This window comes from Homalodisca vitripennis, chromosome 7, assembly GCF_021130785.1.
Source record: "Homalodisca vitripennis isolate AUS2020 chromosome 7, UT_GWSS_2.1, whole genome shotgun sequence".
In the NCBI taxonomy this organism is placed as follows: domain Eukaryota; kingdom Metazoa; phylum Arthropoda; class Insecta; order Hemiptera; family Cicadellidae; genus Homalodisca; species Homalodisca vitripennis.
The window spans coordinates 21,818,150-21,834,492 of record NC_060213.1 but is presented as its reverse complement, the minus strand read 5'-3'; the positions used below and the strand labels follow the sequence as shown (position 1 = coordinate 21,834,492).

The window sequence follows — 16,343 nt, the reverse complement described above, 5'->3', positions numbered from 1 at the left end:
GTCAGTATGGGCTACTCAAACGTTTGCTATAAGCACATTTTGAGAACCGCTCACAAAATTGATCAATTTCTCATTTGAAACTGGAAATTTTCCATCTTCTTTTAAAGACTGCCAAAGTCATTCCGATTTTTTAAAAAAGACGATCCTTGCCTCGCAAGCAACTATCGTCCAATCTCAATTCTTCCTGTGTTCAGCAAAATTTTTGAAAAATTATTCTATGAAAGACTGGAAAGCTTTCTAGAAAAAAACAAAATGCTGAATCCAGAACAATGTGGATTCCGAAAAAACAAATCCACAATTGACGCGGTGAATAGCCTTCTGGACCATGTTGTCGATGGACTGGAAAGGTCGTGAACATGTGCTAAGCATATTCCTCGATCTTTCCAAAGCCTTTGACTGTGTGCACCACTGACACTGCTGCAAACAGTTAGAAAAATGTGGCGCGTCCGGGGTTCTCCCACATTTATGGCTCACGTTCTTATCTAAAAGATCGAGATCAGCGTGTGATGATCTCGAGCGTGGCGTTTCCAGCAAAATAAAAATGGCTCACGGTGTCCCTCAGGGATCTATCCTTGGGACCCTCTCCTTTTCCTGATTTAATGTCTGTAGATTGAACTCAGTAATCCAACTTGGGGGCACTGGTTCAATATGCTGACGACACGACTCTCTGTTTCAAAAGCATTTCAAAACAAGACCTGGAAATAAAATCTTTTGAGGGGATTGAACGCATGCATTCAATATTTTCACAGAATTGAACTTGACAAACAAACCAGTCAAAATCAAAGTGTCATCAATTTTTGTCTTCGTCAGCATGATCATGCGATGCGACCTTCTGTCTTTGCGGATGATGCCCTTTTAGAGGATACAGATTCCACAACGTTTCTGGGGGATGTTCCTTGACAGAGGACTGACCTGGAATGATTCATGTTGATAGCATCTGTGCTAGAGTTACCACAGGCATATTTGCCCTACGGCACCTAGCAAAGTTCTGTACCCTAGAGGTTCTAAAAACGGCCTATTACGGCCTAATCCATCCCACATCTTGTGTATGATTAAGACTCTGGGGAGGATGTGCCAAAAACAAAATGGAGCGGGTTTTCAGGCTCCAAAAAAAAAGCAGTCAGGATAATTTTTAAAACTGAATTATAGAGAGTTGTGCAGGGCATCTTTCGGGGAGCTGGGATTGATGACATTACCCTGCCTTTACGTTTTTTGAGGGTGATCGTGTACTGCAGATCGAGATGTGCCTTGATAAGTGGCAGGGACGTTCACCAATATGAAACTAGAGTGCAGGGACAACTTGCGAACTCATCAACGCAGACTGACATTATCGCAACACCTCCCTCAGCAGAGTGGGTGTCAGACTAATCAACAAGCTCCCTGAGGATATAAAAAACTCCAACAACCTCAATGAATTCAAAACTCGTCTCACAGACGCCTGTTGGTGTCTAAAGCATTTTACTCGATTGATGAATTCATGACGAGCCGTTGGGATGATTGAAAATCATGGATCCGAAGTCTGTGTGATTGTGTCGTGAGAATGCTGAGATGTAAGTATGACTGTGAGTGAATGTGTAGTTAGGATATATTTTATGATGCATTTGACTATTGCAATACAATGTTACATATTGTCAAACACGCAATAAAGAGATTATGAATTATGAATTTTGAAACGGGTAAAGATAATTTGTTCATATTTTTTTCTCAAATGGGCATACAAAAGGTCAACACAACTGCAAAGTTTCATAACTTTATCTTTACTGGTATAAAAGATATAACTTTTTTGGTAAAAATCACATACAGACAAACGGAAAACTAAGTTTTAGGACATACCTCCATATGAAGTTTTTGCTCATTTTCACGTCTAGAACAAAATACCACAATATTGGAACACCTTTGGTAAACACCCTGTATATATATATATATATATGACTGTGTGTGTGTGTGTGTGTGTCGATACACCTGTGACATGCATAAATTATACAAAAGGCATTGTCAAACTGCCTGTTTTCAAATTATAACACTTTAAATGTTGTTAAACAATATTTTGTTTATTTAATTAATAGTATTTTTTCATAAAATCCTATCTTATGGGATCATGTGGAAGTTTCAAGTTGATTCCTAATTGATTTGGACAGTTATTATAATCAAGCTGCTTTATAACAAAACATTCTGTTTATAGCATTTTTAAGAAGAAGAAACTGAAATAAAGGATTTGTAAATGTACATCAGATGAATATTTTAACAGTTTATTAATACTTTAAGTATATTTATAACAAATTAATTTAACTAATACAATTTGTAAACAATTCATTAATGTACAAGCTTCAGAAAGTCAATGTGGTGGAATAATGCTCTAAAAATGCCATCAGACGAGTCATCGTTGTCCGGAAATAATCATTGTTGTAGAACACCACTCCCGGATTTCTCATCCTTAGGAATATAATCTTCAATCTGAAACCAAGAGTTTGGATAATACTTAAGAAAAGCTATTTTACAGTGCAGATATTTAACATGCTCAGGAATACATGAAATTATTTATTTTCTACATACGTGATTTATAGCCTACACGCATTTTTAACAGGAGACCAATATAATATTCTATTGAAAATTTTAATGAACAGTACAAAAACAAATCTATTCAAAATGCACACACTAAAATGTTTAAAAACAACAAAATATGCATGGCGTGATTCTCCCCTCCCTGCTATTAAATCCCTTCCACCACTTTACAAATCGATGCAAATTAAAAAAATGAACCTTAAAGATTTGTTTCTAGATGAGTGGAATTTACTTTTTTATGTGATTAACTTAAAGGTTTCTCCACTGAGAATAGGGTGTGGCACAACAATTCAAACCTTCCTTGGTAATCAGTTGTTGGAAGGGTACAAACATCAGAGGAAAGAGGTATTTTGTCAAATATTTTAATTTCTTGTGTCCTTAGATATTCAAAGCCAAAGGTCAAATTAGAACAATATAAAACATCCTTAGTTTGCTTTCATAATAAATTATGTCTGAGAGAGACTTACTAGATCTAAAAAAATTACCAGATGGTTGGGAGAACTTTTTTTAACACAATGTACATTGTAATACAAAGTTTATTTTATAAAAAAGTGATAGTTAAGAGCAAAGAGATATGAGAAATGCAACTAAGAAACAAATCTCACAGGTTATGATTGTTTCTATCAATCTGTTTTTTAACAAGTTGTAAAAAACAATTAGTTTTTCAACAATTAGTCACAACTCAATGGAAAGAAAAAAATAACTGACAAAGTAAAAACCCATATATTCATAGTCAAATATTAATCCAGGAGCAAAACTAAAAAAAAAATACCCTATATACAAATATTTTGTACAAAGTTTAACCCTTTCCGCTCGTATGTCGGACGTCGTCCGACATTGCTATTTTGCCGTTCCGCTCGTATGTCGGACGCCATCCGACATTGCAGTGACGTCAGCTTTTCTTTATTTTTAGGCGGTCTACGATGTTTCCGATTGGTGCTGCTGCGATCGCACGGCATTCTCAGGAACTAATAAATGACAGCTGAACTACGATTGGTCGGCTGCTGATTTATTTTGCTTTGTCATTGTAGTCACGTTTCCTAACCAATTTTCAGACGCGTTCGCATTAGTGACTCGATATGTCGTTACCAAGTACCTCTTTTCTTTCTGATTCAGAAGTTATTGCTGAATTACTTAATTAAGGCAAGGATAATCAAATAAACATACAAAAGCCAACAGTTATCTGTCAGTATAACAAATATATGGGTGGCTTGGACCAAGCAGACCACTATATTGCTTCCTACAAATTTCCCCGTAAATCTCTGAAGTAGTGGAGAAAGCTATTTTTCTGGATGTTGGAAGTGGGAATAGTAAATAGCTTTCTCTTGTTCAACACGAATAAACAAAACCATGGAGAAAAAACAATTCAACACAGGAATTTCAGAGAAATCCTTATCACTGAACTTGTAGGCCATGTCCGTAACCCTATGAGTTTGAAGCGGGGTCGTCCTTCATCAGTAGAAAAAGAAGAAAGGCTAAACAAACAACCTCACTTTCTTGCAGCTCATCCAACAAAAAAAACTAAAGACTGTGCTGTTTTTAGCAATAGAAAGGTGCCAGGAGGAAGAAAGGAAACACTTTACTATTGTAAAACCTGTTCAAAAAATCCTGGTCTTCATCCTGCAGAGTGTTCTGAACGATACCATACCATGCTAAAATATAAAACTTATTAGTGTAATTATCAAATTTTATATCTCTAAAATATAAATTAGAAATAAAATAAAAATTATTATACAATATAATAATGTATATACTTTATTGACTTCCAGTTTGCTAAAAATGGGTTTTTACTGAAAATATGCTAAAATAAATACGAGCTGAGGGGGCAGACTAGTGAAAAAAATCCGAGTGGAAAGGGTTAAAAGATTTTCTAGACTGAAAATAATTTTTTATAGTAAATAAACAGATTTCCAAATAAACCGTTACACCACAAAACAATTAGGTCATACGTACTTCTGGCAGGTCGATCTGGTAGTCTTCCTTCAAAATCTTCTTCAGCTGCCTCAATACTTGCTCCACGGTAACATCCGAGTCTACCGGCACCAGCGGAGGTAGGATCATGCGAACATAAGCTTCCTGCAGGCTACACACACACACACACACTCAGTCACCACATGCTGCTGAATGTGCAACCCCAGAAACATCAACTTCATTCTAAACATCTTGATGTTGCATAAGTGTAAAAAGTACACAATGTATCTCATTCATGAAGTTTTGAATTTCATTACAGTTAGTTCTGCAAGGTAAATTTGTTTTCAAAGCATTTGATTGGTATTATCAATCTGAAGAAAACTCATAGTATGAAAGTGTTTTCATGTTCTTAGGTAGATTTAGTATACAATACTGCAACTGTTCTCACGTAGCACTTACAAGATATGTCTGTATAACTTGACTGAACAAGAAGTCTAGAGCCCAAACCACCTCCTATCAAAGTTTTAGGCCTATAAATGTGAAAACCATAACTGTCCTAAAAAAATTCCCAAAACAAGACAAAGTGATCCTGTAAATGTCTCGTATAAATTTGTTGACCATCTTGGTACAACCATTTTGTTTCGGTATTTTCAAACTCAAACAAATTCTCAAATCTAGTATTTATGATGCTAGAGAAAAAATTAAGTGTTCTGGAATGCTTTTAACATAATCTGAACTATTTTTGTTTACAAAAATAAAAAAATAAACCAATTCAGAAACATATACCGTGTGTCCCATGAAGAGGTTGAAATGTGTGATTTTATATTACTTGCCCATTTATGCACAGAACATTTTCAAATTCTACACAATTAATAAAGTAGGTTTTAAAAATATTCTGTGGAAATTAAGGCTCCCTAACAATTGTAGAAACAAAATGGTGACATATTGAAAATTTTATCATTATATTTATTTCTTGAATTACCTAATTTGATTACTGCGTTGCAGTTTTAAAGAACAGCTGTTTAATAATGCTCATTGTTGAAAACAGCTGTTTGACTGAAGAATATTGCTTGTGCAATAAAAACATAACCTAACATCCTCCATTACAGTTTTACTGATATTGAAGTTCGAGAAATGGCTTTTAATGTTGAACAAAAAGTGAAGTATTGTGCGTGGTCTATTGCTTTTGGCAACGTTACATAAGCAATTAGACAATTTCAGGTTGCCTACCCAGGAGTAGAACCACCTAGCAATCCAACAATAACTAAGTGAAAAAATATTTCGTTAGAAACTGCAAGTGTTGTAAAAAAGTACTCTAAAGGATCAAATGAGGAAAGAGAAGTACTAGTATGCACATCAATGTTCCGCTCTCTCCAGGTAAACCGAAATCACTAAGGAACATTAAACTTGAAACTGGTGTTCCAAAGTCTGCAATACAGAGAATAATTAAGAAAAACAAAATTAAATTTTACCAAAGTCACCTAGTCCATAATATTCTTGAAGATGATCCAGACAGGAGAGTGGAATTTTGTTCTTGTATCCTGGAGTTTCATGAGCTAGATCCAAATTGGCATACTCAAAATTGTTTATTCAGACGAGTCCACTTTCTAACGCAATGGTGCTGTAAATAGGCATAGTTGTAATTATTACAACACTGGTAATCCACACATTATTGAACAGACTCTACTTAAATCAAAAGGACTTACTGTTTGGGCAGCTATCAGTTGTAATGGGGGTGCTATCTTACGACATTGCATACAGTATAATGACTGGGAATAGGTATTAACAGGGTTTAAATGAACAAGTCTTGCCTCATTTTACGGTTCCAGAAATGGATCAACCAATCTTCCAACAAGATGGTGCTCCTCCTCATTTCGCAAATCCTGTCAAGCGATTACTAAATGACAACGTTCATGGCCGTTGGATTGGTCGTGGAAGAGATGTTTTTAGATTGGCCACCCCGATCCCCAGATTTAACTTGGGAAAACACAGCTGCTTGGCCACCTGTAACTAGACCACCAGACTACTGACCCCAGACACTGTGTCAGCATTGTCAGCGCTGACCTACCTACAGCAATACATCCAGCTGTTGTACTGCTTAAGCTACTGACACGGCACTTGATTGCCACTTAATCAAGAACACTTATTTAAATAGACAAAAAGAAAGTTAACAGGAGGAGGCAACCAAACCTCTAAAATAACTGCCAAATTTTGTATTAGCAATAGAATTATTTTTGTAATAAAACTGCTTCATCTCATTACATTACTTAGTATTACAGAATAATCAAAGCAGCCCTCCATTTAAATTATAAATGGAATAATATTTAATCAAATTTATTTTAATCTTGGTTCCGAATAGGATTCATTCAGTTCCTGGTTCCATAGTAAATACTTTCTGCATCCAAATGACCTCGATGGACTTTAAAGTAGGTGACAAGGTTTTTATTAAGCTGAAAGGCTATCCACACTGGCCAGGAATAGTAGAGAGAGTAATAAGCAATAATGGTACAGGGAAAAGCTTAAAATACTATGTCCAATTTTTTGGCAGCCATGATCATGCCACAGTAAAGCACAGTGATTTATACTCGTACGAGGAAAAATATATTAGTATATGGGCAACCAAAAGCAGATAACTACCGGAACAAAAAGTTTAATGCTGCCTTAAAGGAAGCTGAAGAAAAGGAAATCAATCTCACACAGCCCTGTACCGAAGTAAATGAAATTAGCAAAAAGATTTGACAACCTTGAGAAGACTGATGACCTTGACCTAGAAACATCCCGACCCTAGCAGCCGAAGCAGGCAATGCACTGCTGACAGAGAATACCAAGCTTAGGCAAGACTTACAATTTCTACAAGATGAAAATGTAGAATTGATAAAAGAACTGGAAAAGAGAAGTAACGACATACAGTTTTTTTTTTTTATGGAAGTAGAAGAAGCTAGTTGTAAGGAAAAGGATGAAAATAATCAAAGGGCTGACTGATAAGAAAAATGAGCTTCTGCAAGAAGACCAGCTTTATAAGGAAAAGAGCAGATGAAGAACGGAATTTGAAAGAGGAATGATACAACAGTCAGAACTTGAAATCCAAAGCCTAACTAACAAAATTAAACAACTCCAGTGTAATCTAATTGAACAAACTAATCTATCGGAACAATCTGAAAAAGCTTTGAAACAAGAACTTAATTCCCTGTCAAATCGTGAAGAAAGGCTAAAACAAGAAATTATTGACAAAAACTCAACTATTGCAGCTATGAGGAACGACACAGAAAAGCTTCTGCTTAAACTTACAGAACAAGAACAAATTACAAAATCCTACTTATCCGCCTTTTTCAGCAGAATCAAAAGTCACACTAAACATTCTAACATAGTTCTAAACAATAGTCATCTAGGACCAATTAACAACTCAAACTTTTTATACCAACTCACTGCCTCTTGACGTCTCCCTTCAAGACGAACTGTCAATTTCATGTTTTTGAAAAACACAAGGATGAGTACCACAGCAAATAAGACAAAAAAAACCTAACTGCAATAGGTAACAATGCAAGCAACTTTTTGACATCAGGAATCAGACAAACCTGCAACCAAAAACTGGAAAATCATTTGACAACTCCGACAAGCCCAAGCCACTCATTGACATCAGGAATCAGGCAAACCCGCAACCAAAACCTGGAAAATCATTTGACTACTCGACAAGCCCAAGCCACTCATTGACATCAGGAATCAGGCAAACCCGCAACCAAAAAACTGGAAAATCATTTGACAACTCCGACAAGCCCAAGCCACTCATTGACATCAGGAATCAGGCAAACCCGCAACCAAAAACTGGAAAATCATTTGACTACAACTCTGACAAGCCCAAGCCACTCTTTGACATCAGGAATCAGGCAAACCTGCAACCAAAAACTGGAAAATCTTTTGACTACAACCCCGACAAGCCCAAGCCACTTTTTGACATCAGGAATCAGGCAAACCTGCAACCAAAAACTGGAAAACATTTTGACTGTGTCCCCAACAAAACAGAACCCACTCCCTTGATATCAGAAAATCACACATGCCATTGACCAGAAAACTGACTGACTCCGTGATAGGCTCTAAACACATCAACACATCTGGCCGAGAAGACAGCCTGACTACTCACAGTACCCAGCACACATCTCTCCTAACCAAGAACACAAAAGGAAACTTCTACAGTGTTTCTTTTCAAGTTGCAACCGCTAGAAAACATAATACTCTACAAAACACAATGTCTGTCAACTCTAAAATAAAATTGAATGTGAACAAGTCACCACCAATAATGCAAAAATAAGACTAGCAGATGAAAAATATGAAGATTTCTTTTTAAAACACATTAGTTCTATAAAAACCTTTTGAGAATAGATAATACCTATGTCAGGACCAACCCGCCACTAGGCGACATACTTCTGCAACTGCACCCATGACTCAAGAGCTCTCTACACAACAGATTCACTCTTTTCCCAAGACCCAAAGTCAGAAACTACTTCAAGCTGATGTGCAACAACCTAATCATTTTTTATTACACAGCAACAAGACAAACAGCAAAATAACTAAACATCAGTAAAACCAACATTACTATAATTGGAGTGTACAGACCCCCACAAGCAAATTTAGAAGATGCACTCAGAATTTTGTCACAAGTGTTTAGAGCAAACTGAACCACATAAAAGTAGCGTTGTTCTGGTAGGTGACATAAACATTGATTGTTTAAAGGTACACAAATCCAAAAACAGATTTGAAGAGACTCTAGCAGCTTATAACTTTAACAGACTACACCTTCCGCCAACTAGAATTACTTATCACTCAGCTTCCTCGATTGATTGTGTTTTGTACAAACTTCCCCATAGAGAGCCTCAAAGTGCACATACTTGATACAGGTCTATCAGATCACAAAGGACAACTTTGTGTGCTAGATATTACCACCGAGCAACCAAGACAGACATCCCAAATCAGAAGACAAATAAATGTTAAATACACTTAACCACCTTAACTTGGCCTTGCACAACAAATGTGGACCGAAGTCTACTCAACGATATCAGCCGATGAAGCCTATAACAATCTTCTAAATACTATGACTATGGAAATAAATGCTGCATGTCCACTAAAGAAACTTAGGCAGAGAAAAAGCAAAACCTATGTTAACTACAATGACATAGAAATTACCCAATTAAAGCAGGACTATCTTCAGTTGCTTCGTATGTATGAATTGACAGGGCTAGAGAGAAACAGATCTGCCATGGCTAGTAAAAAAGAAGCAATATGACCTAAGGACTGAGGAAATTAAGGCAAGGAGAGTGCAGCAAACCATATACAGCAGTCCAGCAATAAATCCAAAGCAGCTTGGGAGATAGTGAAACTCTGAGAGGGCTACAAAAAGAGGGGAGAAGAACAATCCACTCATCAAATTAATTACTGAAGGGAAAACCATAGAAAAACCTGAAGACATTGTAGAAGAACTCAACACCTATTTCTCAAACATCGCAGAGGACACATTAAGAGCAGCTAGCAACCTAAATCAACCATCTACTAGAGTCACAACACCTAGGCCTAGGCTAACACAGACAAAGCTTATTCTAACAGACACAACTGTGAGGGAAGTTGAAGAAATCATCTCCTCCCTGAAGAATAAAACCTCCAGTGGTCTAGATGAAATCTCTGCTAAGCTAGTAAAACACTGTGCTGAAACAATCATTGCTCCTCTTGTTGATGATATCAACAAATCCTTCAAAAGCGGCATTTTCCCCTCGGCTCTCAAAGTATCAAAAGTGTACCCAAAACTGAAGAAAGGAATCTCAACCAACCTCAGTAACTATCGCCCCATTTCAATAATTCCCACCTTTTCCAAAATCTTTGAGAAAAATCGTCCTGAAGAGACTCATAGACCATTTGACACAACTTGACCTCCTCACTAACTGCCAACATGGTTTTTTAAAGGGTAGATCTACAGCCACAGCCTTAACAGACCTAGTAGAATTTATTATTGATCACATTGACAAAGGAAAAATACACCACTGCTGTTCTCCTTGACTACTCAAAAGCGTTCGACTGCCTTAGCCATGATATCATTCTTGATAAGTTAGAGGCACTAGGGGTCCAGGAAACTGCTAAACACTGGTTTGAAAGCTATCTCAGAGGACGGAGTCAACTGGTAGAGCTCAGTTACATGGAAAAATGGTGTTACTCGAACAGTAAAATCAAAGTTACGTTCGATTGAAAGAGGAGTACCACAAGGATCGGTGCTTGGGCCTGTACTTTTTATACTTTTGACAAATGACTTCCTGATTACATCAAGGACTACAGTTCGGTGGTGATGTACGCAGATGACACAACCCTTTTACTGAAAGGAGACACACCAGAGGACATCAGCATCAGTGCATACATTGCCCTAAACATGACATACGACTACTGCCTTACAAATAACTTGGTAGCAAACCCTTCTAAAACAAAACAGATCAATTTCAGCAGAAGAGGGTGAACAAATCCCGGCCCTTCCTGATATTGACCTTGCAGACCAAACTGACCTTTTTGGGTCTCACTCTAGACTCAAATTTGACATGGGGCCCACATGTTGACATCCTGTGCAAGAAACTCAACTCTGCTCTCTATGTAATAAGAAGAATTAAATGCATCAGCAACATAGAAGAGCAGCAAAGATGGCATACAATACTTTGCTTTATTTGAGACATACTTGAGGTATGGTATAGTAGTATGGGGTGGCACATCAACTACCAAACTTAAATCGTATACTCACCATCCAGAAGTCAGCTATAAGATCCATAGCAAACCTAAAAGCACGAGACAGTTGCCGAGAAGAATTTAAAAAACCTCAAAATTTAAAACAGTAATCTCAATTTACATACAGGCAGTCATACTCCATGTTGATAATTAGGACTCCCAAAAGAAACAAGATTACATTTTCATGACACTAGACATTCATCAAGAATCCCCGTTGCGAGACATAGGACAGCTCTTTATGAAAGAAAGAAAACCATCATTCATCGGGGCTAAACTCTACAACCATCTCCCTGCTGACTTCAAGCTACTGACAGGCGAAGCGCTGAAAACACAGATTGAGCTCCTGGTTGACAGATAATCCAGTCTACTCAATCGAAGAGAGTTTCTTGACAAGACCAAAGACAGTGGACTTAACTTAAGAACATGATAACATTGTATATTCATCCAATATTGAATTGTCTAACCTCAACATACTTGACACCATTCTCTGTACTTGATGTTCAGAAATAAAGGCATTATTCTATTCTATTCTATTCTATTCTATTCTATTCTAACTTGTGTGATTTCTTTCTATGGGGTTACTTAAAGGAACAAGTTCATGCTCGTAGCTCCAATATGATGAGGAATTAAAACAATCAACTGAAGAGGAACTTCTCTGGATACCGCAGAATTTCTTTGCAAAAGCTTATGATTAACTTGTTAAGCGCTGTTATCAGCATGTCGCTGTGGGTGGATTACAGTTTGAATATTTGTGCACTTTAATTGTAGGTTTTTAATAGGCTATGTTCTAATTTTCTGATTGAAATGCTTTATTTCTCTAGAATATGACAATAAATAATTTTACAAAACCAAAAATACTGTTTTTAAAGAATAGTTTTTCAAAATGCCACCATTTTGTTTCAACAATTGCAAGAGAGCTGAAATGTTCACAGAAAATTTTAAAAATCTACTTAATGAATTGTATAGAGTTTGAAAATGTTCTGTGCATAATGGCCAAGTAATATAAAATCAAACATCTAATCTTTTCATGGGACACTCAGTACAAGAAAAGTTTTATTTCGAAAATACATGTTCTCAGGTTTGTCACATATTCATGGAACAACAAAAATATCCCAAATAAAAAAAAAACCCCAAAGCAACAACTTTCAAACAACAATTAAAACCCAACAGAATGTCTACCAACATTTGAAAACTAAACATTCTTTATTAATTTCCCTGGATTTCAAGACATTTCCTCATCTCTTATTTCAGAGGACAACTTATGAGTATCTCATTCCTTAAAATAATTGCTACAGAACTGAACTCACGCTTCTCTCAGTGTCTTGTCGTCCTTCATCTTGAGTTCCTCCCGTGTGACCTCCTTGCTCTTGCGCCGCATCAGGCGGTCCAGGCGTTTGCTCTCACTGACTGACAGGAAGAACACGATGTCGGGTCGCAGCAGGTCGTTGGGCCACTCATACACACTGTCGCCCTCTGGCGGGAGCGTGGCATTGTAACTCTCCACCGACTGTTGAGCGATGGCGTACGCAGCTGTGCTGTGCCAGAACCTAGTGAAATCATACACAAATCTAAGTTGGTGTCACTGACTGACAGGAAGAACACAATGTCGGGTCACAGCAGGTCGTTGGGCCTCTCATACACACTGTCGCCCTCTGGCAGGAGGCTGGCAAAGTAACTGTCCATCCGACTGTTGAGCGATGGCGTGCACCACTGTGCTGTGCCAGAACCTAGTTAAATCATACACAAGTCTAAGTCGTATTTTTTAAACTGCAATTTAAAGAATAAATTCCCATTGTCGAAATAGAAGAGCATTAAAGATTTAAGTCATTTAAGCCACACGCTCGTCAAAATATATTCAAGCTCTTCCAACATGTATAAGATATTATGTGTCACAATGATAAATACACTACAAAACTCACTTTGTTTTTCTATTTTAACTACCGTATCTTCAGCTGAATCAGAACACAAAGAAAATGCCGATGGTATCGAAAATTAACAAAGCCTGTTAATTTATTACGTTGTCTGGCATACTTCTATCTCATAAGTTACAGTATTTTGGAAAAAATTTATCCCTTAATACTTTTAAGATATTTTTAAAGTTTAAATTTTAGCCATGGATGCTATTGATAATCCATAATGTGATGTGATCCACAGCACTCCCAACTATTTGCAGAGTTGTCCTCTATCTGTACTAAAGTGCATCTCACAGAGAAGATGGCCATGTAGTGGATTTTTGAAAAAACGCACTGGACTAGAATGTTTAGTTGTACGACAAAAGAGTGCGACCAGACCTGTCCATGATGACAGGATCGGTGCGGTAGATCTGGCGTACTTGCTCAGCAGCCATGTAGTTGCCCAGAGCGTAGTATGCGCGGCGCAGTTCCAGCTCGTGTTTGTCGAACTGCTCCCGGAGTCCCAAGAGCTCTGCGGGTGGCGTACCGAGCTGGCGGCCGCTGATCAGCTTCGCCAGACGATTGCTGATTGTAGTCTTACCTGTAACAACAAACGTGGTCTAATGATGTTCATTAGAATGTGTTTAAATAATAAAAGTTTACACACCAAGTCACCAAAGATGTCGTATGTGTTGGGGGCAGTTAGGCTACATGTGTTCAAATCTCATAAGATTGTACTCAGTTTTTTTACAAATTTATTTTTTCTGCTATTTTGTCATTGGTAAAAGATGGTCACCGATAAGACCAAGATACAAATTTTCACTAAGGCTCAGCCAAATCCCATGGGGTGACATCCACCATCATCAAACAGTGTTGCCAATATACATAGAAATGAAGCTTCTTGAAAGGTCAGTTTGTTTTCAAGATATCAAGCAGACAAGACAGACAGAAATGAAATTTTTCAAGACCTTCGAGTGATAGCTTTTCCTAACGCTCTGCAAATAACCCAATTCTGTTCTGGTCATCTTAATTATACACTAAATATAATAGTTTTACCTGATTCTAACAAGTTGTAACTATAACTCGGTTGCAATTCTCCACCCTGACTTGGGCAGGAAAAAACTCACCTGAAGCATCGATACCCTCCAATACGATGAAGACTTTGCGTTGAGAACGATCCACAACTTCATTGTTCGATGCCAAGGAGTTGGCATTGAAGATCTTCAGTAGTTCCTGTACTTCTGGCAGGTTAAAGTACTGTAAGACACAAGTGTTTACTTTTTAGATAAGCAGATTAAAAACATTTTAGTAAAGGAATTGTACAAATTGTCTAATAGTTTTAAATTTACTTCACTTTAACATCAGTGATGCCAAATTCTGTGATGCCAAGTATTGATAGCATTATTGGTGTTGAAAAGCCTTGTACAATAAATACTAAATTATTGGGCAATTTATGTAATTTTACTGGTAAAAATTTGTCTAATCTTAGTCCTTTTTTGATATTTTGCTTCATAACGGAGATATGAGACTAAGTGTTCAAATGCCTTTTGGTGTTTAAAATTAAGAAAACATCTTTTTAAATTTCATCTAGTCGAATATTATTAAGTTTTAACTAACAAGAAGCTAATCCAAAGCAAATTTATAAAGATAGATTTTAAAAATAATAAATTATACAATTAAAGACACAAATAACTAAACAATACCAATGTAATAATTCAAAAAGTATAATTTAATTATATGCCAAACTTACACAATGGATTTTAAAAGAAAAAAATCACAATTAATAGTTCATTACAATTTTCCAGTACAGTTTATTTTGCCTCTTTCAATCCATATACATGTAGAGTGTCTGTCAAATCCACATGTTTCACATTACAAAACAAAATGCAACTAAAGCGATTGTAATTGGATAAAAAGCACACAAGACAAAATATACATAACACACTCACACACACACACACACAACATTACATGTATAAAAATATGATTTACACACATTTAACATGACCATATTCTGTATTAAAGTTCAGTATAACGGAGGTTCTCAAGTTACAAATTGGTAACTGGCCCCAAATTTTTTAATTCAAACCAAATGGTCATTGAGCCAATTGTTGGATGAAACAATGCCAGATAAGACCGGGTGGCAGAGTTTCAAGGCGTAAACAGTTTTAGGAAATCTTTGAGTTTTTGTTATATTCAACAAATTCCCCTAAAGCAGATTGGGCAAACAGCTCTTATTAAGAAGAGATATAACTGCCCGAGAGGTGATCTATCCAATATGTGCATATGACACATTGTAACCATATCTAATGTCAATACAGCACACATATCCGTAATTTATTACTTTCGCCCAATTTCGTTAACAACCATTTACAGAGTGAGTCACTTTAGCGACATTTCATCCTCTGCTTAAGTGATTTTGCTACAAGAATGTTAAAGCCATTGGATGTGACGGGAACATGCACATAAACCTAGTTACAGAATTGCTACACCACCACTAACCTTTTCACTGTGAAGACATTTTTTGACGGCTTCAAGAGACTTAAAAACGCCACTGTACTTCATCCCTGTGTCACCAGAGGGATTCTGTTCTCCAGACATATCTGAGAGGAAAAGAAGGATTAATCATCTGGCTCCAAGAAGAAGGCGAGGAAGTTAAGAGCCAATCTCGAGGTAGCCCCATAAGAATGATGTTAAACTACAACACTTTTAAGCCCTTTATTTGGTAGTACAATGGGAGATGTCTCATTGTAAATTCTTACGTATCCAAATACTCTTTAGTTTTTCTTGTAAAGTATATAGGCTAATTTTTTGAAGTTTTAAACGATAGGCCTAAGGTATAAAAAATTTTGAGATTTTTTTTCTGACTATAATAATATTGAAAAAACAAAAGAATTTTGATGAACTTTAATCATATCTCTAAACTGAGATAGATCCTATAATTTGATGATTAAAAATAAGATTGTAAAAGTGTTTAACATTCTTCGTATGAGGCTAAAATCTAGACGAATCTTAATCAACTGGCAGTCAAATAATTGCTGTTGGCAGGCCATTATTCCTGGTTTTACAACAATATTTACAAAAAGTACTGGACAAAATTCATTTATGCATTATCATAATTATTGTTATTTTTAACAAATCTATACATTTTGTACAGTGCATTTTATAAATTATTTTGTTTAATATTGCCTTAAAAATATAAGATAAAATCTTGTAAAAGAGATGAAT

General features: G+C 36.5%; 2 protein-coding genes across 7 annotated transcripts in view; one reads left to right on the top strand and one right to left on the bottom strand.

The window, feature by feature from the left end:
* Nucleotides 1-16,343, top strand: part of LOC124366998 — a 413,006-nt gene that overhangs the window by 277,522 nt on the left and 119,141 nt on the right. The window lies entirely within an intron of this gene.
* Nucleotides 1-16,343, bottom strand: part of LOC124366996 (UMP-CMP kinase 2, mitochondrial-like) — a 39,096-nt gene that overhangs the window by 9,626 nt on the left and 13,127 nt on the right. For 3 of the 6 annotated variants that reach the window (XM_046823644.1, XM_046823648.1, XM_046823647.1), the window contains 6 exons: nucleotides 15,618-15,718; nucleotides 14,243-14,372; nucleotides 13,515-13,716; nucleotides 12,531-12,770; nucleotides 4,516-4,645; nucleotides 2,234-2,454 (listed from right to left, as the gene is read on the bottom strand). In XM_046823644.1, coding sequence (XP_046679600.1) covers nucleotides 2,398-2,454; nucleotides 4,516-4,645; nucleotides 12,531-12,770; nucleotides 13,515-13,716; nucleotides 14,243-14,372; nucleotides 15,618-15,718 — 860 coding nt within the window. In that variant the 3' untranslated portion in view covers nucleotides 2,234-2,397. Of the gene's footprint in view, nucleotides 1-2,233; nucleotides 2,455-4,515; nucleotides 4,646-12,530; nucleotides 12,771-13,514; nucleotides 13,717-14,242; nucleotides 14,373-15,617; nucleotides 15,719-16,343 lie in introns of those variants that run through there. The other 3 variants (XM_046823645.1, XM_046823650.1, XM_046823646.1) reach the window with 2 other exon arrangements.